Source organism: Rhinoderma darwinii, chromosome 9 (assembly GCF_050947455.1).
Source record: "Rhinoderma darwinii isolate aRhiDar2 chromosome 9, aRhiDar2.hap1, whole genome shotgun sequence".
Lineage (NCBI taxonomy): Eukaryota > Metazoa > Chordata > Amphibia > Anura > Rhinodermatidae > Rhinoderma > Rhinoderma darwinii.
In genome coordinates this window covers 19,501,840-19,526,731 of record NC_134695.1, presented here as the reverse complement: position 1 = coordinate 19,526,731, position 24,892 = coordinate 19,501,840, and the positions used below count along the sequence as shown (strand labels likewise).

General features: G+C 43.9%; 1 protein-coding gene across 4 annotated transcripts in view; it reads right to left on the bottom strand.

Moving 5' to 3' along the window:
- The window catches only part of LOC142660280 (sperm-specific sodium:proton exchanger-like), a 216,709-nt gene that overhangs the window by 135,779 nt on the left and 56,038 nt on the right, over positions 1-24,892 (bottom strand). For all 4 annotated transcript variants that reach the window (XM_075836867.1, XM_075836868.1, XM_075836871.1 and 1 more), the window contains exon 6: positions 12,207-12,385. In XM_075836867.1, the coding sequence (XP_075692982.1) occupies positions 12,207-12,385 (179 nt within the window). The remainder of the gene's footprint in view (positions 1-12,206; positions 12,386-24,892) is intronic.

Genomic DNA, 24,892 nt, shown 5'->3' with positions numbered 1-24,892 from the left:
GACCATCTTGCTGTACACAATCTTGGCCACCTCGAATTCCACCCCCTCAGGGGTGAGAACGGGAACAGGAGGTTTCCTCGAGGGAGCCAAGGACAGGGAGCAGCGTTTAAGGAGGGAGGCATGAAACACGTCGTGTATACAAAAAGATGGGGGTAACTCCAGCCGGAAGGAGACAGGATTGAGGACTTCAATGACCTTATACGGCCCAATAAACCGGGGAGCAAACTTCTTGGACGGGACCTTAAGACACAAGTTCCTAGACGATAACCACACCAGATCCCCGACCATAAACAAGGGGTTAGCAGAACGTTTTCTATCAGCCTGAGTTTTTTCTACGCTCTGGGACGCCTCTAGGTTCTTCTGAACCTGGGCCCAGACTGTGCACAGTTCCCGATGAACGACCTCTACCTCGGGATTGTTGGAACTACCAGGTGAAACGGAGGAGAACCGTGGATTAAACCCAAAATTACAGAAAAAGGGGGAGACCCCTGACGAGTTACTGACCCCGTTATTAAGGGAAAATTCAGCGAGGGGAATGAATGAGACCCAATCATATTGACAGTCAGAGATAAAACACCTTAAATATTGTTCTAGAGATTGATTAGTCCTCTCAGTTTGGCCATTGGTTTCAGGATGGAAGGCAGAGGAGAAGGACAGATCAATCTCCAACTTCTTACAGAAGGCTCTCCAAAACAAAGAAACAAATTGTACTACTCTGTCCAAAACAATATTGACAGGGACCCCATGGAGGCGCAGGATGTGTTTGACAAACAAGGTAGCTAACGTCTTTGCGTTGGGTAGTTTCTTGAGGGGCACAAAGTGGCACATCTTACTGAAGCGGTCTACTACCACCCACACCACCGACTTGCCTTGGGATGGAGGCAAATCGGTGTTAAAATCCATGGAGATATGGGTCCAAGGTCTCTGGGGAATGGGCAACGAACGTAGTAAGCCCGCTGGTCGGGACCTGGGAGTCTTGGACCTAGCACAAACCTCACAAGCGGCGACGTAGGCCTTAACGTCTTTAGGCAACCCAGGCCACCAATAGTTTCTGGCAATGAGGTGTTTGGTACCCAGGATGCCTGGATGACCAGATAGTGCGGAGTCATGATTTTCCCTAAGTACCCTTAGCCGGTATTGCAGGGGAACAAACAGCTTGTCCTCAGGAAGGTTCCCGGGAGCTGAACCTTGATCAGCCGCAATTTCAGAGACTAAATCAGAATCAATAGAAGAAATGATTATACCGGGAGGCAAAATACAAGCAGGATCTTCCTCCAAAGGAGGGCTGGCATTGAAGCATACGCGACAGTGCATCGGCCTTAATATTTTTAGACCCACCCCTTTAGGTAACCAAAAAGTTGAATCTGGTAAAAAATAGCGCCCATCGAGCTTGTCTCGGGTTTAGCCTCCGGGCAGATTCTAGGAAAACCAGATTCTTGTGGTCGGTAAAGACCGTTACCTGGTGCCTAGCCCCCTCCAGGAAGTGGCGCCACTCTTCAAATGCCCATTTAATGGCTAAAAGTTCGCGGTTGCCAATATCATAGTTACTCTCAGTGGGCGAAAACTTCCTGGAGAAGTAGGCACAGGGGCGGAGATGGGTGAGGGACCTGGTACCCTGGGACAAGACAGCCCCCACTCCCACCTCGGACGCGTCAACTTCCACGATAAATGGCTCCATTTGGTTGGGCTGAACCAGCACCGGGGCCGAGATAAAGCACTTCTTAAGGACCTCAAAAGCCTGGACGGCCTCAGGAGACCAGTGTAGGAGATCAGCACCTTTGCGAGTGAGGTCCGTAAGAGGCTTAGCGATGACCGAGAAGTTAGCAATAAATCTCCTGTAATAATTAGCGAACCCCAAAAAACACTGTAACGCCTTCAGGGAGGCAGTTTGGACCCATTCCGCCACAGCCTGAACCTCGGCGGGGTCCATGCGGAATTCATGAGGAGTGAGGATTTGACCCAAAAATGGTATCTCCTGTACCCCAAACACACATTTTTCGGTTTTTGCAAACAGTTTGTTTTCCCGAAGGACCTAGAGCACCTTCCGGACATGCTCAATGTGGGAGGGCCAGTCCTTGGAAAACACCAGTATGTCATCAATGTACACTACCAGAAATATCCCCAGGTAATCTCTTAAAATCTCATTTATGAAATTCTGGAAGACCGCCGGAGCATTACACAACCCAAAGGGCATGACGAGGTATTCGAAATGACCTTCGGGCGTGTTAAACGCAGTCTTCCACTCATCCCCCTCTTTGATGCGGATAAGGTTATACGCCCCCCGTAGATCAAACTTAGAGAACCATTGGGCCCCCTGAACCTGATTAAAGGGATCAGGAATCAAAGGAAGGGGATACTGGTTCCTTACAGTGACCTTATTCAGGTTACGGTAGTCAATGCATGGCCTAAGACCACCATCCTTCTTCCCTACGAAGAAGAAGCCAGCACCTACCGGAGAAGTAGAGGGGCGAATGTAACCCTTGGCCAGGCATTCCTGGATATACTCTCTCATGGCTTCACGTTCGGGACAAGAAAGATTAAATATCCTACCCTTAGGAAGCTTAGCTCCTGGTACACATTCGATAGCGGAATCGTATTCTCTATGAGGAGGTAACACTTCGGAGGCCTCCTTAGAGAAAACATCAGCGAAGTCCCGAACAAACTCAGGTAGCGTGTTCACCTCCTCAGGGGTAGAAATAGAATTAACAGAAAAACATGACGTCAAGCATTCATTACCCCATTTGGTAAGCTCCCCAGTATTCCAGTCAAACGTGGGATTATGCAACTGCAACCAGGGAAGGCCTAAAACCAAATCGGACGATAATCCCTGCATCAACAGTACAGAGCACTGCTCCAAATGCATGGAGCCAACAAGGAGTTCAAAAACAGGGGTATGCTGTGTAAAATAACCATTAGCAAGAGGAGTGGAGTCGATACCCACTACCGGTACAGGTTTAGGCAAATCAATCAAAGGCATAGCTAGAGACATAGCAAATTCCACAGACATGATATTAGCAGAGGACCCTGAATCCACGAAGGCACTGCCGGTAGCAGACCTACCACCAAAAGAGACCTGAAAGGGAAGCAAGATCTTATTACGTTTCATATTTACGGGAAATACCTGTGCGCCCAAGTGACCTCCCCGATGATCACTTAGGCGCGGAAGTTCTCCGGCTGCATTCTTACGCTTAGGACAGTTGTTCACTTGATGTTTGTCATCCCCACAGTAGAAGCAGAGACCAATCTTCCTGCGGAAATCTCTACATTGTTGGGGGGACACGAAGGCCCCGAGTTGCATAGGTACCTCTGAGTCTTCCGGGGAAGAACGAAGCAACGGAACCTCGGGAGGCATCATGGGGGAGTCGGAGGAGAAAACACATAAACGTTTGCGTTGTCGTTCCCTGAGTCGTCGGTCAAGTCGTACCGCTAAAGCCATAACCTGGTCTAGGGAGTCAGAAGAGGGATAGCTAACTAGCAGGTCTTTCAGGGCATTCGACAGACCCAACCTAAACTGGCACCTTAAGGCAGGGTCATTCCACCGAGAAGCTACGCACCACTTCCTAAAGTCAGAGCAATACTCCTCAACAGGTCTCTTACCCTGACGTAAGGTCACCAGCTGACTCTCGGCAAAGGCAGTCTTGTCAATCTCGTCATAAATGAGTCCGAGAGCAGAAAAGAAAAGATCAACGGAGGAAAGTTCAGGGGCGTCAGGAGCCAAGGAGAAGGCCCATTCTTGGGGCCCGTCCTGGAGCCGGGACATAATTATACCCACTCGCTGGCTCTCAGAACCTGAGGAGTGGGGCTTTAAGCGAAAGTAAAGCCTACAACTCTCCCGAAAGGAGAGAAAAGCCCTCCGGTCCCCTGAGAACCGGTGGGGCAACTTGAGGTGGGGTTCAGGAGGTGAGGTGAGGGGAACTACCAAGGTAGCATCAGTCTGTTTGACCCTCTGAGCCAGGGCCTGGACCTGTAGGGAGAGACCCTGCATTTGCTGAGCCAGGGTCTCAAGGGGGTCCATAGTGTTGTCAGGGACCGGGGTAGACTAGGTATGGGCTTGTGATTATGTAATGATAGGGGTAGGGAAACGGACAAGTGAGCCCTAATCTACCCGCCACTCTGTCCCTGCCCACTTGCAACGACCCGCCCTAGGCGACGGGGTACAACTGGGCGGCGGTCCCTACGCTCAGTAAGTGCACGAGACAAACATAAAAGGGAATACAAAGCAAAGGGAAAGGGGCAGTTGCCCACGGCAACACCGTGAGCAACAGAGTGGAGAACGAGCCAAGTCAAACCAGGAGAGCACGAGGTACCAAACGCAGAGCAGAAGAGTAGTCAGTAAGCCAGGGTCAGTATGGAGCAGGATCAAATAGTTAGGAGCTGTAGCTGGGCCAGGAAACCACACGGAAAGAATCACAAGCAAGGGAGAAACAGGAAAGGCAGGTATAAATAGACAGAGGGCGGGAGCTAGCTCTGTCTGGCCAGGCTGCGATAGGCTCTCCCACTCCTAAGCCTGCCATCCTGAGTGGTGGAAGAAGGAGTCAGTCTCAGAGACGTAGATTCAGGTGTAGACTGATTACCTATGGGAGTTAACCCCGAAGCTGTGCCTGGCAGATCCTTTACATATAATCTATCTCTCACTGGTAAAATTAACCTAGCCTAAAAATTCTAGACTGTTCATGTCTTTGACAGTGGGCAAACTTACAAAATCAGCAAGGGTTCAAATACTTATTTCCTTATATATATATATGCAGCAGCATGGAGGAGACTATACAGTAAGCAGTGTAGCTGAGAATCCAGCACTGGGATGACATAGAAAACAGCCGCCTGTGTCTCCTCTCTGCTCCCCCCTTCCCATAGACGTTTATGGGCAGCTTGTCTTTGGCTCTCACTCTGCTCCCTCCTCTGTCTGCGCCCATCCCTCTGCATAGACTTCTATGGGCAGCAGCATCTGTGTCTCCTCTCTCTCACTGCTATCTCCTCTTGCTCCCCCTTCTCTTCTCCATAGACTTCAGTGGGCAATGTCAGTGTGTTTCTCTCCCTGCTTCCTCCTCCTGCTTCGTCTCCTCACTCCCAACTTGTATGGACAGCTTGTCTGTTTCCTCTCTCTGCTCCTTCCTCCTGCTTCTATTGGCAGGCAGTGAAGAGACACATTGCACTTCTTGTAGTCCGTCTCCTCTGCTCCAAAACTAGAGACAAATTTTGCTGGACAACAGAGGGTGGACAGCAGATTACAGGATGGGAGACACCTAGCGGCAGTAAAATCACCATAAATTTGCATGGAAAAAACAACTACATTTAAACATTAAGTCAATTGCAAAGTTGATATTGTCACGATCTGTGGGTATGTGGACCCACTAGGCTTGGGAACAGGATAACACTGAGGGGCCATTTGCTAAGACTAACATGGGAAATACAAACAATGCTCAGGCAGGGAATGAAAGGGGAGGACCCCTTTTATAGTCCAGAAAGATTGGGGCTGATTTGTAATAAAATTCATGTGCGCGCACTGGCCCTTTAAGGCCGGGCACGAGCATGCGTGCATACCCTACAGAACACAGCCGAGCGGAGCGGGAGTGAGTGCTGGCATCTCTTAGGAAGGAGATGCCAGCCAGCACTCACGGATCCATGGCCGCGGCCGCCGAGGGGTGAGTAGGAACGGTGGTATGAGGCCGTGGATGCTACAATATCCCACCACTTATGCCCCCTCTTCTTGGGAGCAGAGCAAGAGAGAAATTTCTTAATGAGGGTAGGGGCATAAAGGTTCTCTTCTGGCTCCCAGGACCTCTCCTCAGGACCAAATCCTCTCCAGTCCACCAAATAGAAAGTCCTTCCTCATGCAGTCCAGAATCTGACATCACACACATCAGATGAACCACTGGGAGCAACTGCGGGACTCCAAGTCTTACTGTAGCGGTTCAGGACCAACGGTTTCAGGAGGGACACATGAAAGGAGTTAGGGATTCTGAGTGTAGGAGGCAGCCGAAGCTTATAGGAGACAGGGTTTATCTGTTGTAGTATCTCAAAGGGTCAGAGGAACCTGAGAGCAAACTTATACGAAGGCACCTTCAGACGGATATTCCGTGAGGACAGCCAGACTTTGATACCTGGAAGATACTGAGACGACTCTCTTCTTCTAATATCCGCTTATTGCTTCATGCGAACAACTGCTAGCAGAATAGAGGACCGGGTCTGTTGCCAGATTTGCAAAAAGTCCCCACTCAGCGGGTACCTGAGATGTAGCCGATATAGGAAGAGGGATTCTAGGATGTTGACCGTACACAATGTAGAATGGTGTGGAAGTGGTGGACTCACTTGTGTGATCGTTGTATGGGAACTCGGCCCATGGAAGAAGCTGTACCCAGTCATCATGCTGCATGAAGATGAAGTGACAGAGATAATACTCCATGATCTGCTTAATCCTCTCGACTTTACCATTGGACTGGGGATGGTAGGCCAAGAAAAGTCCAATTTAAAATCCAGGAGTTTACGGAGGGCTCTCCAGAATCTCGAGGTGAACTGAACCCCCCGATTGGACACGATGTGAAATGGCAAGCCATGCAAGCGGAAGATTAGCTGAATGAAGTGATTAGCCAGTCGAGGAGCAGAAGGTAGGCCAGTCAGCGGAACAAAATGAGCCATCTTGGAGAACCGATCCACCACCACCCAGACCGTATTGCATCCCGCTGAGAGAGGAAGGTCAGTGACAAAGTCCATAGCAATATGCTGAGGTTGGAGCAGACCAGCAGGCTTGGAGTGAGCAACCTTTCTAGAAGCACGCACAGTGCAGGAAAAGACAAAGTCCACAATATCCTTGGGCAGCGTGGGCCACCAGAAATGACGAGGTATCAAGTCTCGAGTCTTACAAACACCCGCGTGTCCAGCCAGTTTTGAGCAGTGTCCCCAGAGAAGGATTCTCCTCCTATCTGCCAACCGCACAAAAGTCCTCCCCAGAGGGATGTCTCAAACTTGCAGAGGATTAGCTGTAATAATTCAGGACCGGTCTATGATAATTGCGTTGAAGGTACTCCATAATGTCCTCTGTTTCAAGCGACCTGGATAGGGCATCGGCCTTCACATTTTTGTCAGCAAGACGGTAGTGGAGCACAAATTGGAAACGGGTGAAGAACAGTGACCACCTGGCTTGACGGGGGTTTAGCCGTTGAGCCGACTGGAGATAAGTGAGGTTCTTGTGGTCGGTGTATATCAGGATGGGATGAGCTGCGCCCTCTAGCAGATGTCTCCACTCCTCCAGAGCCAATTCGATGGTGAATAACTTCCGATCCCCAATAGAGTAATTGTGCTCAGCAGAGGAAAATATTCTTGAGTAATAGCCATACACCACTGACTTTCCTTTGTAGCTTCTCTGGAACAGAAGTGCACCTGCACCAACATTGAAAGCGTCCACCTCCAATGAGAACTGTCGAGAGACGTCAGGATGATGGAGGATTGAGGCTGACGTAAAAGCCCTCTTGAGGCTATTATATGCAGATTCTGCCTCTGGAGTCCACACCCTGGTGTTCACACACTTCTTAGTAAGGGTAGAGATGGTAGTCGTCAGTGATGAGAAGCTTGGGATAAACTGCCGGTAGAAGTTGGCGAATCCCAAAAAAACGCTGTAGGGATCGCAGGCCCTGAGGACATGGCCATTCCAGGACAGACTTTACTTTCTCAGGGTCCATCTTGAGACCTTGATCCGAGATAATATAGCCCAGGAAGGGCAGAGAACCTCCAGCTTGGCATACAGACGATTCTCCCTTAATCACAGTAGAACTTGACGAACATGCCTCCGATGAGTCATCGGATCTGGAGAGAAAATAAAAATATCATCGAGATAGACCACAACACAGACATAGAAGATATCTCGGAAGATGTCATTGATGAATTCCTGGAAGGCCGCGGGGCGTTTCATAGACCGAAGGGCATCACCAGGTATTCATAGTGCCAGTCTCGAGTGTTGAATGGCATCTTCCACTCGTCACCTTGACGGATTCGGATCAAATTGTAAGCCCCACGCAAGTCTAGTTTAGAGAAAATCCTAGCTTCTCGTATATGGTCAAACAGTTCAGATATTAGTGGCAATGAGTATTTGTTCTTGACCGTGATTTGGTTGAGACCACAGCAGTCAATGCAGGGTCGAAGAGATCAGTTTTTCTTCTGAACTAGGTAGAAACCCAGCCCCGACCGGGGAGGAAGACTTTCGTATGAAACCCCTCTCCAGATTCTCCTTGATATAGGCTGACATGGATTAAGTCTCTGGCAAGGAGAAAGGATATATCCGTCCACAGGGAGGAGAAGCATTTGGAACCAGTTCAATCAGACAGTTGTAAGACCGGTGTGGAGGAAGCATCTCAGCCTCCTTTTTTGCTGAAGACGTCTGCAAATTGGGAAAAATGAGTAGGTAATCCCGCTAATGACAGAGGCAGAGAAGGCTGGGCGGGATGGATCTGTAACAGCCAGCGGTGGTGACATTTGGAACCCCATTGAAAAACATCTCCGGAATTCAAATTCGGGACAGGAGCATGCATTTGGAGCCAAGGCAGGCCCAATAGAACTGGATTGACGGTTTTAGGCAAGAAAAGGAAGGAAATAAGTTCAGTATGAAGGACTCCAACTTGGAGCTTCAACGGCTTGGTTTCAGACATGATTGGATCGGGCAGAGGAAGACCATTCACCGAGGCAACAGCCAGAGACGTATCCAGAAAACAGTGGGCAACTGGAGATGATCCACTAGGTCTTGCTGGATGAAGTTTGCCACGAATCCTGAGTCCAGATAGGCAGGGACCCGGTGCGTCTTCTCGCCGAACACTATGGTCACAGGAATGGTCAGTTTGGAAGAGAATTTTTTTATTTGGTGCCATTCCGCCTAGGGTAGTCTCTCCAACCAAACCTAGGCACTGGAGGTTTTTTTGGCTTCTGGGGACACAAATGCATAACATGGCCTCCGAGGCCGCAATACAGACAAAGTCCTGAAGTGCGTCTGCGCTGTTTCTCCTGGGTTGACAATTTGACTCAGTCCACCCACAAGGGGCTCCTCTGGTGGAACAACTGATGAGGATAGTAGGGATTTCTGGAAAGTAGGAACTAGCCTAGGAAATTTTTTCTCCCGGCGAACCTCATGGTATCGCTCCCGGATCCTCATGTCAATCTGGGTGGCTAGTAGAATGATATCATGCAGGTTAGGTGGCAGATCGCGAGCGGCAAGCTTGTCTTTATTCCCAGAAGACAGTACCTGCCAGAATGTAGCCACCAAGGCCTCAGTTTTCCAAGTTAGTTCTGCAGCCATGGTACGGAACTGAATGGCATAATTGCCCACGGAGATGTCTCCCTGGTGTAAGGTCAGCAGGAATGCAGCAGCAGAAGAAGCTCTCCCAGGTTCTTCAAATATAGAACGGAAAGTCTGTAAAAAACACTGCAAGTCACGAGTCTATGGCCCCTAACGCTCCCAAATGGGGTTCGCCCATGCCAGGGCCTTGCCAGTAAGGAGCTAGATTATGAAAGCAATCCTTGCGTCATCAAAGGGGAAGACCTTTGCATGTAGTCTGGAGTGTATCTTGCATTAGTTCAGATATCCCCTGCAGGACCTCGTGTCTCCGTCATAGCGTGGGGGTAGCGGCAGGAAGCATCAGGGGTCGGCGCTGGTACTGACAGGAGGTGTAGCAGGAGGAACAGCAGGTGCTGGTGGGGTGACGACTGCAGTGCGATGATGACTGTGGCTTGCGCATGCAGTCGATGTGCAATGGCGTTCACCGCCAGGAGGAGTTGGTCTCGTCGGGACTGAAGGTTTTGCATGTCTGCCTGCATGGCTTGTGACGTCGTCAAGGTCTTGGGTTGACCAGCGTGGTCCATGGCCTGAGCGTACTGTCAAGATCTGTTGGTATGTGGACCCACTAGGCCACACCGCCATAGCAGGGAGGAAGCTGGACAAACACCAGCGTACCCAAACAATACAAACAAAGCCTATCTGTACATTCAGGAAGACACAAATGCCACCGAGGTGTATAACCAACAAAAATCTGTTTTAAATGTGAGATAATTCATAAATATCCGTGATTTCTGGGGCATTTGAGAAAAGTATACCAAGCATAACCTGTTGCATTGACCCACAAGAACATAGAGACAAAACTTACAACTGGAGAGGGTCGATAATTACACAATAATCATAATATAATGAAAAAAGGTTTGAACTTTAGTAAAGACATGTATACAAAAAATAATGAAAAATTAGTCATACAATGCTAATGAAGGTATCAGCCTGTGCCAGGAGTATGTAATGAAGTCAAGAGGATATGTGCAAAATGATAGATAATTTGTTAATATACTAATGTGAAAGGATGTGTATACAAATAGAAAGATTGATGGAGCGTTTTTTTTGATGAAATGAAAGCTAATCAATGACAGACAGACTGTCAGGACTAACAGTAAATGATGTAATACAGGTCAAGCAAATGGAAAAACCATGTCCAGAAACATGAATGTAAATAAACAAATGTAATAACAGTCAGAGAGAAGCCAAAGGAGCTGCCCTCAAAAAGATAAAGATAAAGGTAATCAGATTGTAGGCACGCTGTTTAGTATAGTAGTGAAACAAATGAAGAGTGGATCATGATTTAACATGGCCATGTCACACACATGAATAAAGGTAGGAGACCATGAAAACCAGAACAAATGAACACATACCCATCTTGAGTCTCCTGCACAAAGAATGACACCAGACCCGACACGCGTTTCGCTGACACCTTCGTCCGGGCGGGGGGGGGTTCTTTTTTCCAAACAATACAAAGTCCAGCACAAGGGTACCTGAATAGTCCAGACAGTCGCAGTGGCTAGGCACAGATAGAACTTAGAAGGCAGAGGATGCCACACGTGATGGAGGATATCAGGCGTGGCAGATTACACCAAACGTGGTGTAGGACAGCAGACTTGACCGATGGCAGAACACGACTCCAACACTCAATAGGGCTCAGGGACGAACACAGCACAGGATACAGGAACAGGTGGTAGGTCAAGGTCACGGGAACACTTGGGAACAGGATAAAAATAAGGGACCATTTGCTAAGACTAACATGGGAAATACAAACAATGCTCTGGCAGGGAGTGAAAGGGGAGGACCCCTTTTATAGTCCAGAGAGATTGGGGCTGTAATAAAATTAATTTGCGCGCACTGGCCCTTTAAGGCCATGTTCAGACGTGGCAGAATTTTTCCACTGCAAATGTTGGTACAGATGCAGGGCAATTACGCAACGCATCTGCACCAACATTTGCATATTTGACAGGTAATTCAGGCGTTGCAGATATCACAGCGGACTTGCCACAGATTTCAGTTTTTGCATTGCAAAGGCTGAAATCCGCAGTGAAATTCCGCTTCTTCTCCGCCACATAATGAGCATGCTGCGGAGGGAAAATTCTGCACCACGGCCTAAATTCCGCACAGTTATTTTCCGCAACATCTGAACTAAGTTTTCTAAAAATGTATAGAAACAAATGTAAAAGACGGCTGCTGCAGAATTCCACTGCGGACTGTCCGGAGCGGAATTCAACAGCAATTCCACCACGTCTGAATGTGCCCTAAGGCCGGGCTCGAATGCGCACACGCACCCTATAGGACACAGCCGAGCGGAGTGGAAGTGAGTGCTGGCACCTCCTAGGAAGGAGATGCCGGCCAGCACTCACAGATCCACGGCCGCCGGCGCCGAGGGGTGAGTAGGAACCGCGGTCTGCGGCCGTGGACGCTAAAGATATGTAACAGGTTTACTATTAGATTACTATAAGTTGTTTGAGAAGTTAGTGTCCGTTTAACAACTTCCCAGGCGAAAGCAACAGAACAACCTAAACTTATTTTTAGGGAGATTGTTCCCTGAGTTTTTGTAAAAAAAATTATATATTTTTAGATATTTATGTTTCAAGTGTAAAGTGGGCTAATCTCCTCAGAGAAGTCAGTATATTTCATTAGCCTAAAAACGTTTGACATTTTTTATTGGCATAATCAAACGTGAATAAGTCTTTATATTTGATTCTTCTTGTTAAAGAGGCAGGAAGCTCTACTAAGTGCTGTCTATAAGTGTTTATTTGTTCAAAATGTGACTTTGCTTTGTTGTACAATATGATGTCTAAAATAATAAAAAGATATTTGACATAAAAACATTTGTGGTTATCCCCATACACTGACGATACTGGTTTAGATGTGCCAACTGCTTAAAAGGGATACTTACATTAGACTGCTTTTCATAAGGGTCTTCAATGTCAGTTGCACTTTGAACCACGTTCCATTTGGCATCTGCTAAATATCTGTCCATTTTTAACATAGATAAAGTGACGTTCACGCTTTCCTGGATACGGCGTACTGCTCCATACATGGCCATACGTTTTGGAACAGAAATATCATGCAAACCTACAATAAGATTATTTGTAAGACTAAAAATGGGGATTCTGATTCTATAGCAGTAGCCAAATAGCAAAATTCAGGGGGGTTAGTAAATGCAGACATGGCTGGGGAGGACAGAGTAGGCTGTGGCATGTTTTAAACGAACAACCTACACAAACCTCGAATCCAACCAATGGCGTAAACAGGGGTCCCTCCTATACAAGTAGACAACCTAAACACGAACCACAAGGGAACATATCCCCTAAAGAAATTATATGCAAAAGTATACGCAAAAATAGAAAATCTTTATTGAATATAATACACAATAACATACTATGGAATAAAAAGGATGAACCATATATGGAAATACAGACAGTAAGGTCAGATGTAAAAGACCATAGGCAAACAGAGTCAACCAACAATCTGTGGCCGGGAACCACTCACATAACCCACAGGGAGAGATGAATAAAACATGTGCATAGAATTACCATACACACATATTACAATGTGCTACCTAAATGCATGTATAATACACAAGGGTGATCATGAGAAATCCTGACACTAAAAGGCCAGAACAATGTACTGGAAATTGTCATCAAGGATAATCAATAGTGGAAAAATGAAGGCAAGCACATACCCTGAAACATGATGGGGAGCGGGATCGGCAACCTCAGGAACTGGATGAAAAAAACGCCTTAACGCGCGTTTCGCCCTACAGACATTTACACGCATTTAGGTAGCACATTGTAATATGTGTGCATGGTAATTCTATGCGCACGTTTTATTCATATCTCCCTGTGGGTTATGTGAGTGGTTCCTGGCCACTGATGGTTGGTTGACTCTACCTATGGGCTTTTACATCTGGCCTTACTGTCTGTATTTCCGTATATGGTTCATCCTTTTTATTCCATAGTATGTTATTGTGTATTATATTCAATAAAGATTTTCTATTTTTGCATATACTTTTGCATATAATTTCTTTAGGGGCTATGTTCCCTTGTGGTTTGTGTTTAGTTTGTCTATCTGTGCCATCTTTTAGCCAGAAATGCTCTCTTCTTATAATCCAGGGCAGGGGTAGGCAACCTTTTTTGTATGGCGTGCCGCTAAAGAAAAAAAAAATCAAAGATGAACTACTCAATGTGCCATGCAAACCTAAAAGTCATATAAGACAAACTGTAAGGCCCCATGCACATGACCGTAAAATCGCCCGTAATTACGGACCATAATTACAAGCCCATTCATTTCTATGGCCAACGCACACCTTCCCGTATGTCTACGGGAGAGTGTCTGTGCCGTAGAAACCTGCCAAAAAATAGGACATGTCTTTTTTTATTTTACGGACAGTGCTCCTATACTTTATAATGGAAGCACGGCTCGTAAAAACAGCCGGCTGTCCGTGGTCATCCGCGGCTGGCCGTGGCCGTAATTACGGGTCGTAATTACAGGCACGGTTGTGTGCATGAAGCGTTACCAAGTATGTGACATAAACCAATTAATCAGTTAATTAAACTTACATTTCAGTGTAACCCTTGTCCCTGACTTTATTTGCAAAGATGATCTATCTGTGGTGCAAACAAAACTTGTTAACACCAGCTGTGTGTGCGCACATGGGAGAGACAGCAGCTACTGAATACCAACTTGGTGACGCTTCACACAGGAGGGAAAGCGACTGCTGAACACCAGCTTGGGTGAGGGTGCACATAGGAAAGAGAGCTGCCAAGTTTTGCTAACTTTTTCTTTTACAGAGCAGTTATTGAACTCCACCCTTGCGCCACTGATAACCATGAGAGAGCATTGCTTCATTATGCGCTTGGCAACGCTGAAAACCAAGATAGAACAGTGCTGTATTGTGTACTTGCCAAGTGTTCAGCAGTGACAAACACAATGCAGCACTGCTCTGTCACCTGGTTTTCAGCGCAGTCAAGCGCATAATGAAGGGCTGCTCACTCCCCCTGTGTTCAGCTCTGCGAATCACACAATGGCCCTTGACACCGGGGGAAAAGTGTGCCAGCAAACCATGCCTCACGTGCTGAATATAACACAGGTGCCACAGATTTCTGACCCCTAATCTAGGGTGTCTCCAGGGCTGTATTTGCCACCAGCCAATGGGGTGCAGTGCCTAGGGCGTCCAGCAGGGGGGGGGGACTGCGGGATCCTCCTTTTTTTTAAATTAAAAACTTATCTTGTGACCTGACCACTGGCCAGCGATCAGGTCACACTCTGGGGGGTTGCGTGCGCTTCTTAGGCTTAAGACATGCCCTCTGTTAATGGATTGGCCAGAATTGCTCAAGTGAGCAGATGTGGCCAATCCGCGAATAGTGGGCATGTCATAGACTCAGACAGCAGGACAGTACAGGACCGCATAACAACAGGTCAGGTAAGTAAATGTTTAACAATGTAGGGTTAAGTACCATTACTTCATGTATTTCAATACTAAGCTGTGCACCCGCACAGCTTAGTATTGAAATACATGAATGTAGTCAGAGCGGGGCTGCGGCTGTGTAAGGCTATATTCACGCAGAGCTTTGATGTGGAAACCGCGTCCAAAAATGCGCCAAAAAAGCCTCCCATTGATTTCAATGGAAGGAGGAGCTTTTTTTCCCGGAAAAAGAAGCGACATGCCGTATTTTCGGACGTTTACATCTCTGACCTCCCAGCCCTAGTTTTCAATGCTGCTAGGAGTCCCTGCCTCTCCGCGGGAATACTGCCCCAAACTGTAGTGAGGGTTTAATATAATGCAACATTACCATGTAAATATGAGGATAATGGGTATACCTGAGAACAGCCAGCCACACCAGAACACTAGTGTCTACGCCTCATATTTTTATGTAATCGCAAAAAAGCAAGCATTTTGAAAAAAAAGGATCAAGATATTGTAATGTATAAAATATGCAAAAATGTTTCATATGAGAAGATGGTCTTAACTTATTTCTGTAGAGTGATGGTTTATTCCAGGTACATAATTTGAAAAGGCATGAAAAATTACATAACACATATTTATATCATAAATGTACACCGTGTTCCAAATTATTATGCACATTGGATTTAAGTGTCATAAACATTTAATTATTAGTTTTTCAATTAAACTCATGGATGGTATTGTGTCTTAGGGCTCTTTGGATCATTGTAATCAATCTCAGACACCTGTGATAATTAGTTTGCCAGGTGTGCCCAATCAAAGGAAAACGACTTAAGAAGGACGTTCCACATTATTAAGCAGGCCACAGGTTTCAAGCAATATGGGAAAGAAAAAGGATCTCTCTGCTGCCGAAAAGCGTGAAATAGTGCAATACCTTGGACAAGGTATGAAAACATTGGATATTTCAAGAAAACTTAGGCGTGATCATCGTACTGTGAAAAGATTTGTGCCTGATTCAGAGCACAGACGGGTTCGTTCAGATAAAGGCATAATGAGGAAGGTTTCTGCCAGGCAAATTAATAGGATTAGGAGAGCAGCTGCTAAAATGCCATTGCAAAGCAGCAAACAGGTATTTGAAGCCGCTGATGCCTCTGGACTCCCGCGAACCTCAAGGTGTAGGATCCTCCAGAGGTTTGCAAGTGTGCATAAAGCAATTATTCGGCCACCCCTAAACAATGCTCACAAGCAGAAACGGTTGCAGTGGCTCAGAAATACATGAAGACTAATTTTCAAACCGTGTTGTTTACTGATGAGTGCCGTGCAACCCTGGATGGTCCAGATGGATGGAGTAGTGGATGGTTGGTGAATGGCCACCATGTCCCAACAAGGCTGCGACATAAGCAAGGAGGTGGTGGAGTCATGTTTTGGGCTGGAATCATGGGGAGAGAGCTGGTAGGCCCCTTTAGGGTCCCTGATGGTGTGAAAATGACCTCTGCAAAGTACGTAGAGTTTATGATTGACCACTTTCTTCCGTGGTACAAAAAGAAGAACCGTGCCTTCCGTAGCAAAATTATCTTCATGCATGACAATGCACCATCTCATGCTGCAAAAAATACCTCTGTGTCATTGGCTGCTATGGGCATAAAAGGAGAGAAACTCATGGTGTGGCCCCCATGTTCCCCTGACCTCAACCCTATTGAGAACCTTTGGAGCATCCTCAAGCAAAATATCTATGAGGGTGGGAGGCAGTTCACATCAAAACAGAAGCTCTGGGAGGCTATTCTGACATCCTGCAAAGATATTCCAGCAGAAACGGTCCAAATACTCACAAATTCAATGAATGCAAGAATTGTGAAGGTGATATCAAAGAAGGGGTCCTATGTTAACATGTAACTTGGCCTGTTAAGTTTTTTTTTATTGAAAGAGCTTTTGATTTCTGTAAATATGCCCTCCTGATGCTGCAAATTCAACAAATTACCATTTTAGTTCTCTTTACAACCTTTAAAATGTTTTGATGTGTGTTGTGCATAATAATTTGAAACAGTGCATTTTGAGTTTTTTACTTAAAAAAAAAATCATTAGGAGATTTGTTCAATAAAATTCTCATTATACTCCAACGGTTGATGGCTTGAAGATTATACTGACTGTCATTTGCATCGACTATTTAGGAAAATCTGCGAAAAATAACATTTGCATAATAATTTGGAACGCAGTGTATATATATATATATATATATATATATATATATGGTTGTAAAGCAAAATTTAGATGGTATATTGAGATAACAACCTCTGCTCCCAAAATATGTATCCATTCATACAAAGAGTCAATATCTGTAACAAACCAAAGAACAAGTATATATATATATATATTTTAAAAAGATAATGGTGACAATATTTATCCCCTTCCCTCTGCATGCATTCTGGGCCCTAATGACCAAGCAATTCTTTTAGTTTTTCCATCGTCACTTTCAAGTGCTATAACTTTTTTTATATTCTCGTCGATATGGCTGTATAAGGACTTATTATTTTGCGGGATAAGTTGTATTTTTCAATGGCACAGTTTTGAGGTATATAGAATTTTTTTATTAACTGTTACTAACTTTTTTTTTGGGGTGTGGCATCATCAAAGGGGACTCCCTTCTTCGATTGCGTCATAAAAAATCCTGTGATGCAATCAACATTGGGGAATCCCCATGAAGTCAACCCTGGGGATCTAGAAAGGAGCCCAGAGCTGCCTGTTCTGCATGCCTGCTGTTAGAGCACACTATGTCATAGTAACACAGTGTACTGTATTAGCAAACAAGAGTAGACTTAGGGCTTCGATGGGGTTTTACGTTCATCCATTCCGTCAGAGGAACAGATGAACAGAAAGTCGAACGGAAACTATAGCTTCCGTTTGCATTACCATTGATTTCCGTTGCACTTAGCTTTTTTCACGGAAACAAAAGCACAGTTGACTACGCTATTGTTTCCGTTAAAAAAATTGAAACTTTACGGAACTAAAACAAACGGAAACCAACCGAAACAGAAGCATTACCATTGAAATCAATGGAAATGCAAACGGAAGCTATAGTTTCTGTTCGCAATTTCATTTATCTGATGGAATAGATGAACGGAAACCCCAAACGGAACCTGACAGTGATGTAAGCAGGCCCTAATACATTTTAGGTAAAAAATAGAGTTCTAAATAAAGTTATTCCTTAACCCCTTAATGATATGCCACGTACATGTACGTGGCAGCCGTTAAGGGGAAGTATGAAGCCGGCTTATTGGCTGAGCATGCTCCGTACTTAGCGGGTGACGGCTGTGTAATACAGCTGAAACCTCACTGCAAGAGGCGGTATAAAAGATGACTTAGCGACCTTAGCATTTACATAATTAGAATCAGGGGGTGGCCCCTTCCGACGTGCAATCAGCCCCCCAAAGACACGATCGCGGGGTGCCAATGGTCGTCATGGCAGCCTAGGGGCCTAATGAATGCCATCTTTGTACTTCTTTGAAACCCTGCCTCCGGCAGGGTTTCAAAGGAGTCTGTCAGCAGAGCGATATACTGCAATACATTCGTATTGCAGTATATCATGCAAGCGATCCAATGATTGCTGGTTCAAGTCCCCTAGGGAGACAAATAAAAAACAGTTAAATAAAAAAAATGTAATGTTCCAAAAAAATATATATATTAAAAGTCCAAAAAATAAAAGTTAACAAATCTGGTATCGTCGCATCCGTAAAAGTCTGAACTATCACAGTATAGCATTATTTAACCCGCACGGTGAACACCATAAAAAATAAATAAAAATAAAAATATATAATATATATATATATATATATATATATATACATATATATATATATATATATATATATATATATATATATATATAAAACACGCAGATTGCTGTTTTTGGTCACCTTAGTCCTCCAAAAAATGGAATAGAAAGTGATCAAATAGTCGCATATACCCCAAAATGGTATCAGTAAAAACTACAACTCACCCTGCAAAAAATAAGCCATTACACTCAACTGACGGAAAAATAAAAAATTATGTCTTTCAGAGTATGGCGACACAAAACTTTTTTTTTAGCAAATAGTATTCTTTTTATAAAAGTGGTAAAGCATAAAAAAACATAGAAATTTGGTATCACTATAATTGTATCAACCCGTAGAATAAGGTGAACATGTACTTTTTACTGCCTAATGGACGCCATAAAAACCAAACCGCCCAAAATGTGTCGTTATCACAGTTTTTTGCTCATTTCAGCCAACAAATATTTTTTTTCAGTTTCCCAGTACATTATGCGATACAATAAATGGTGCCATGAAAACCTACAACTTGTCATGCAAAAAATAAGCTTGCATACGGCTATGTCGAAGAAAAAATAAAAAAGCTACGGCTTTTGAAAGGCAGGGAGGAAAAAACAAAAATTAAAAAAATTACAATTGCAGGTGTCATTAAGGGGTTAATGGGATTTGAAACAAAATCTAACAAAATAAATAAATAAAAAAATGTCCCAAAAGAAGTAATTTTTTTGCATAAAATATATTTTAGTGCTGCAGGTCTTCAAGTGCCCTAGTGGGACAAAAAATTTTTTTAAAAAAAGTTTATAAAAATGTTTTATATACAGTGGAGGAAATAAGTATTTGATCCCTTGCTGATTTTGTAAGTTTGCCCACTGTCAAAGTCATGAACACTCTAGAATTTTTAGGCTAGGTTAATTTTACCAGTGAGAGATAGATAATATTAAAAAAAAAACTGAAAATCACATTGTCAAAATTATATATATTTATTTGCATTGTGCACAGAGAAATAAGTATTTGATCCCCTACCAACCATTTAAGAGTTCAGCCTCCTCCAGACCAGTTACACGCTCCAAATCAACTTGGTGCCTGCATTAAAGACAGCTGTCTTACATGGTCACCTGTATAAAAGATTCCTGTCCACAGACTCAATTAATCAGTCTGAGGCTGGGTTCACACGACCATGTTACGTCCGTAATGTACGGAACGTATTTCGGCCGCAAGTCCCGGACCGAACACAGTGTAGGGAGCCGGGCTCCTAGCATCATAGTGATGTACGATGCTAGGAGTCCCTGTCTCGCTGCAGGACAACTGTCCCGTACTGTAATCATGATTACAGTACGGGACAGTAGTTCCACGCAGAGGCAGGGACTCCTAGCGTCGTACATCACTATGATGCTAGGAGCCCGGCTCCCTGCACTGTGTTCGGTCCGGGACTTGCGGCCGAAATACGTTCCGTACATTACGGACGTAACATGGTCGTGTGAACCCAGCCTGACTCTAACCTCTACAACATGGGCAAGACCAAAGAGCTTTCTAAGGATGTCAGGGACAAGACCATAGACCTGCACAAGGCTGGAATGGGCTACAAAACCATAAGTAAGACGCTGGGTGAGAAGGAGACAACTGTTGGTGCAATAGTAAGAAAATGGAAGACATACAAAATGACTGTCAATCGACATCGATCTGGGGCTCCATGCAAAATCTCACCTCGTGGGGTACCCTTGATCCTGAGGAAGGTGAGAGCTCAGCCGAAAACTACACGGGGGAACTTGTTAATGATCTCAAGGCAGCTAGGACCACAGTCACCAAGAAAACCATTGGTAACACATTACGCCGTAATGGATTAAAATCCTGCAGTGCCCGCAAGGTCCCCCTGCTCAAGAAGGCACATGTACAGGCCCGTCTGAAGTTTGCAAATGAACATCTGGATGATTCTGAGAGTGATTCGGAGAAGGTGCTGTGGTCAGATGAGACTAAAATGGTGCTCTTTGGCATTAACTCAACTCGCCGTGTTTGGAGGAAGAGAAATGCTGCCTATGACCCAAAGAACACCGTCCCCACTGTCAAGCATGGAGGTGGAAACATTATGTTTTGGGGGTGTTTCTCTGCTAAGGGCACAGGACTACTTCACCGCATCAATGGGAGAATGGATGGAGCCATGTACCGTCAAATCCTGAGTGACAACCTCCTTCCCTCCACCAGGACATTAAAAATGGCTCGTGGCTGGGTCTTCCAGCACGACAATGACCCGAAACATACAGCCAAGGCAACAAAGGAGTGGCTCAAAAAGAAGCACATTAAGGTCATGGAGTGGCCTAGCCAGTCTCCAGACCTTAATCCCATCGAAAACTTATGGAGGGAGCTGAAGATCCGAGTTGCCAAGCAACAGCCTCGAAATCTTAATGATTTACAGATGATCTGTAAAGTGGGCCAAAATTCCATCTAACATGTGTGCAAACCTCATAATCAACTACTAAAAACGTCTGACTGCTGTGCTTGCCAACAAGGGTTTTGCCACCAAGTATTAAGTCTTGTTTGCCAAAGGGATCAAATACTTATTTCTCTGTGCACAATGCAAATAAATATATATAATTTTGACAATGTGATTTTCTGTTTTTTTTTAAATATAATCTATCTCTCACTGGTAAAATTAACCTTGCCTAAAAATTCTAGACTGTTCATGTCTTTGACAGTGGGCAAACTTACAAAATCAGCAAGGGATCAAATACTTATTTCCTTCACTGTAAGTGTAAAAATAAAAGTTTAGCGTTTTTCCTATAATAAGACTTTTATTATAGGAAAAAACTTGAAAACGTTAAAAAAAAAGTACACATATTTGGTATCACCGCTTTCATAAGGACCCAAACCATAAATCAATAGTGCTATTTTTCCTGCAAGGTGAAAACCGCAAAAAAAAACAACAATGCCACAATCGCTATTGTTTGGTCACCACCCCTTCCAAAATATAGAACAAAAAGTGATAAAAAAGTTGCATGTATCCCAAAATAGTACCAATAAAAACCACAACCCGTCCTGCAAAAAACAAGCCATTATACAGCTTTTTTGACTGAAAAATAAAAAAGTTACAGCTCTCAGAATATGGTGACACAATAAATAAATATATATATATTTTTTTAAAAAGTGATTTTATTGTGCAAATGTTGCAAAACATAAAAATAATTATGTACATATGGTATCACCGTAATCGCCTCAACCCGCAGAATAAAGTAAAAATGGCAGTTATATCCCACTGTGTACACTGTAAAAAAAAAAGAATAAAAAACATTGTCAGAATTGCTTGTTTTTGGTCACCTTCTTGCCAAAAAAGGAATAAAAAGTGATCCAAAAAATTGAATGTACCCCAAAATGGTACCAATGAAAACTACAGATTGTCCTGCAACAAATAAGCCCTCACACAGCTCCATTGGAGAAAAACTATAAATGTTCTGACTCTCAGAATATGGCGACGCAAAATGTGCAGAGTTCCAAAAGCGGATAAGATTGGGCACCTTTTATCAGTGCGACACTGGCCACACATCTGCGGATTATTATTTATTTAACTTATTATTATAACCTCTTATTATGCGCTGATGTACTCCCCACAGCTTACATATGCCCCCACATTATAAACTGAAATACCACAAAACCTACACAGAACTACTATCAAACAAATGACACACTCCAAAATCAAAATGGCGCGCCCTCCCTTCTGAGCCCTGCAGCGTGCCCAAACATCAGTCTACGTCCACATATATGGCATCGCCATACCCGGGGGAACCCACTTAACATTTTAAAAGGTATTCGTCTTCATTGGCACAAACTGGGTAAAACATATTGTGCACAAAAATGACAGCATGTCAGCGGAAAATTGCAATTTTCACTTTGCACCTTCCGCTGCACATTAACTCCTTCGCGAACCATGATGTAATAGCATGTTGTGGTGCAGGGGGTGATATATGGAGCGGGCTCACATGCTGCGGGTGTACCCGGAACTAACGGACAGGAACAGCTATCGCACTGTTACAAAAGCCTGTAAAAATGACAATATACTGCAAAATATTAATATTGCAGTGTATTGTACCACTGATCTAACGATTGCTGGTTCAAGTCCCTTAGGTGGACTAATAAAATGTGTAAAAAAAAGTCAAATAAAGTTATTGGTAGTGAAAAAAAATATTCAAAGTTAAAAAAAAACTTTTTCCATTTTCCTCTAAAGTACTGTAAAATAGTAAAAAAAATTGGTATCGCTGCATCCATAAAAGTCCATACCATTACAATATATTATTATTTAACTTGCACAGTGAAAGCCATAAAAAATAAATAATTTAAAAAAAATCACTGTTTTTTGGTCACCTTAGCTCTAAAAAAAATTCATAAAAACTGATCAAAAAGTTCTATGTACCAAAAGCCACTATGTAACACACCGCTTAATATACCAAAAAATAAAAAAGTTATGGCTCTCGGAATGTGGTGAAACAAAAAACTTTTTTTTAATAGATTTATTTCTTTGTAAAAGTAGTAAAATATAAAAAATACTATATACATTTGGTATCACCGTAATCGTATTGAGCCGCAGAATAAAGTTAAGTTGTCATTTTTACCAAACGATGAAAATTTTAAAAATGAAACTTAAAAAGCAATGGAGGAAGCACAGTTTTTTCCCATTTCAGTCTGCAATTAATTTTTCTTCAGTTTCTTAGTACATTATATGGTACTTTACATGGTGTCAATAGAAACTAAAACTCCTCCCGCAAAAAGAAAAGCTGTAACACCACTCTGTTGATGGAAAAATAAAAAAGTTATGGCTCTTGGTAGGCGGGGAGTGAAAAACAAAAATGAAAAAGCAAAAAATGGATCAGTCCTGAAAGGATTAATTATTTTCTAATGAAAAAATATTTATGACCACATGTGGGGTATTGCTGTACACGGGAGAAATTTCTTTACAAAAGTTGGGGTGCTTTTTCTACTTTACCCCTTGTGAAAACCCAAAAAATTGGAACAAAAATTTGATATTAATTTTCATGCCCTAATTCTAATAAATACTGCAAAAGACATGTGGGGTTTAAATGCTCACTATACACCTAGATAGATCTCCCCAAGGGGTGTAATTTGCCAAATGGGGTCACTTTTGGGGGTGTTTACACTGTTTGGTCCCTCAGGGGCTTTGCAAATGCGACATGATACCCGAAAACCATTCCAGCTAAATTTGAGCTCCAAAAGCCAAATAGCGCTCCTTCTGTTCTAAGCCCTGCCATGGGTCCAGACAGCAGTTTATTACCACATAAAGGCTATTTCCGTAATCGGTAGAAATTGCTTTACAAATCGTGTCTCATCTTCCTCTTGACCATAACCCATAGATTCTCTATGGGTTTTAGGTCAAGCGAGTTTGCTGGCCAATCAAGCACAGTGATACTGTGGTTATTAAACCAGGTATTGGTACTTTTGGCAGTGTGGGCAGGTGCCAAGTCTGGATGGAAAATAAAATCAGCATCTCCATAAAGCTTGTCAGCAGAGGGAAGCATGAAGTTCTCTAACATTTTCTGCTAGACGGCTCTGTTGACTCTGGACTTGATATAACACAGTGGACCAATACTGTGGCTCAGGGGTCCAAAGTCCAGTTTTCAGGTGAAAGTAAATCTTACATTTAATTTGGAGATCAAGGTCCCAGAGTCTGGAGGCACACAATCCAAGTTGCTTGCGGTCCAGTGTGAAGTTTCCACAGGCAGTGATGTTTGGGGAATCATGTTATCTGCTGGTGTTGGTCCACTGTGTTATATCGAGTCCAGAGTCAGCGCAGCCGTCTACCAGGAAATTTTAGAGCACTTCATGCTTCCCTCTGCTGACAAGCTTTATGGAGATGCTGACTTCATTTTCCAGCAGGACTTGGCACCTGCCCACACTGCCAAAAGTACCAATACCTGGTTTAATAACCACAGAATCACTGTGCTTGATTGGCCAGAAATCTCGCCTGACTTCTACGGGGTATTGTCAAGAGGAAGATGAGACACCAGACCCAACAATGCAGACGAGCTGAAGGCCACTATCAAAGCAACCTGGGCTTCCATAACACTTCACCAGTGCCACAGGCTGATTGCCTTCATGCCACGCCACATTGATGCAGTAATTCATGCAAAAGGAGCCCCGACCAAGTATTGACTGCATATACTGTACATACTTTTCAGTAGGCCAACATTTCGGTATTAAAAATCATCTTTGAAATTGGGCTTCTATAATATTCACATTTTCTGGGACACTAAATTTTGGGTTTTCATTAACTGTTAGCCGTAATCCTCAACATTAAAAGAAAAAAATGCTGGAAATAGATCACTGTGTGTAATGAGTCTATATAATATATGAATTTCACTTTTTTAATTT